Raw genomic sequence first — 2,077 nt, forward strand, 5'->3', positions numbered from 1 at the left:
GGGCCGTACGACGGGGTTGCAAGGAGGAGGGGGGGGGGGGGGGAATTCTCGCGAGAAGACGCAACGAGAGCGTGCCCCGTCTCCCAGCAACGCGCTGGATGCTTGGCCTACTCCGCTCCATGGAGCCTGGCGGGGAGCGGGAGCAGCGCGAGCTCAGGCGCCAGGCGGCCGAATACTATCAGCACCACGAGGTGCCGCAGAGGCTGGAGGAAGCGCTCAACGCCACGTACCCCCTGCGGCCTGCCGACCTCTACGGCCACCTGGTAGCCGAGGGGGCAGCAGTGCGCATGCGCGGCTCGAGAGGGGACGGGGCGGGGCGGGGCGGGGGTGGGTAGTGCGCAGGCGCAGCCGAGCTTTCTTGCTCCAGGGTTCCACGGTTCCCATCACCCCCTGCGCGAGGCGTGGGCGGGGCTTGGAGAAGGGCGGGAGTGAACCAGAGAGAGATAGGGGTGGGAGGCCGGGCAGGGGGAAGTGCTCCCTGCAGGCAGCCTCGCTCAGTGGGTAGGGAGCCTGTCTGCCTCCAGGTCCTTCACACCCTGGAAGAGCCCCCGCCATGCTGACAGCCAACAGCTAGTGGCCAATGAGTCTCGTTACTGGTTTCGTTACCGGTTAGCGCAGCTGGGAGACCCTGCAATGAAACCTTCACTCCCACGGGGAAAGCCAAGGGTCTCAGCCCCTGAGGCAGAAGAAACGTGGAGAGACCTTGCAATATAACCTCCTTGGTTAGCTTAACCCGCCAGGTTTCACGGCACGGTTCCCCCCCCTCCCCCAACACATTACTTCCACCTCCTATTGATAGCACCTAATATATTTTCTAGAAAACAACAAGAGTATAGACTGTATGACCATACTTGAGATAGCTGAACATGCCTTCCCATACCCAGGAGCAAGATGCATTTTCTTCCTTAGTTAACGTATCTCTCCACATTGGAGCCATCTGCCCATCAGTATTGCGTATATGGCTACGCATGTCTTCGATTATTCCTCTTCCTCGCCAAAACCCGTATCATTTCGAATGCCATGTGGTTTACAGCAGTGCTTCTCAAACTATCTCCTGTGGTGGACTGGCAATTTTTTTTCCAGCGGGCCAGGGCCCAGTGCCCGGTTCAGCCGGTGGCAGCAACTGCATGTAACGGTGCTACACAAACGCACGACCGGCTGTTTCTCTTTCCTCACCTTACACGACGTGACGTCACCTGGCGTGTTGGAGCATACGAACTGTGGCACTATGACATATCAATGTTATGTTTCTGAAAATATCTTTCTTTCTTTCCTGGCAACTCGCTGTGGACCGGTGACTGACGGCTCGCGGACCAGCAGCGGTCCGCGGACCACCACTTTGAGAAGCACTGGTTTACAACACTGGCGTGTGTTTCCTTCTACTATAACCAGCCTTCTCTTCTTCAGTCACTAACTACCACTTAGATTAAACTTAACTGTAATTACCTTTAATTATTCCTCTGTTATCATCTTGACAAAATAAATGTGGTGTATTCTCTAGATATTCAGTTGAACAAGAGAAGTGCACTGTCGTCTTCTTACTGTGGACAACAAGAGCATTCCCACGTACAGTCCTTTTTTTCCTCAGGTCTCTAGCATTCAAATGCATCCTACACATAATGCTGAGTAGAAGAACTTTTTGTTCAAGATGGTAATGGTCGGGCCACAAGGATTATTTTATAGTATTTTCAGTTTTTAAAAATCACATAATTATCTACCAGCCCAGCCCCTGGCTTGTTTACTTTTCATTCCATCCAGGAAGAGCACACACCAACTGCTGAAGCTTCCTTAGCCTGACGAAGGGTTTTTGAACCCGAAAGCTTGCTTAATAACTATTCTCCAACCATTTGGGTTGGTCTAATAAAAGATATCAAATTCACCCAAGGAACCTTGTCTGCATAATTATCTATAGCATTTCCCATCTTCCAAGCACTGAAAATAAACATTTACTTGGCTGACAGTTACTTAATGAATTAAAACCTACCTTGGGATCTTTAATATCTGTTTGAGGCCAGATCCAGCAAAGCCTACTAAAACTCCACATGGCATTAGTGGAATTGTTTCTGATTGCACTCTT

The 2,077-nt window shown here is 51.4% G+C and overlaps 1 protein-coding gene across 1 annotated transcript in view; it reads left to right on the plus strand.

The window, feature by feature from the left end:
• Window positions 1-79: 79 nt before the first annotated feature.
• Window positions 80-2,077, plus strand: part of LOC102380065 (enolase 4-like) — a gene marked incomplete at its 3' end in the record, with an annotated part of 13,323 nt that continues 11,325 nt past the window's right edge. Inside the window, exon 1 of the mRNA XM_006038309.3 lies at window positions 80-263. Within this exon, the coding sequence (XP_006038371.2) occupies window positions 99-263 (165 nt within the window). The remainder of the gene's footprint in view (window positions 264-2,077) is intronic.

The sequence above is a fragment of the Alligator sinensis genome, unplaced genomic scaffold (genome assembly GCF_000455745.1).
Source record: "Alligator sinensis unplaced genomic scaffold, ASM45574v1 scaffold1374_1, whole genome shotgun sequence".
NCBI classification, from domain to species: domain Eukaryota; kingdom Metazoa; phylum Chordata; order Crocodylia; family Alligatoridae; genus Alligator; species Alligator sinensis.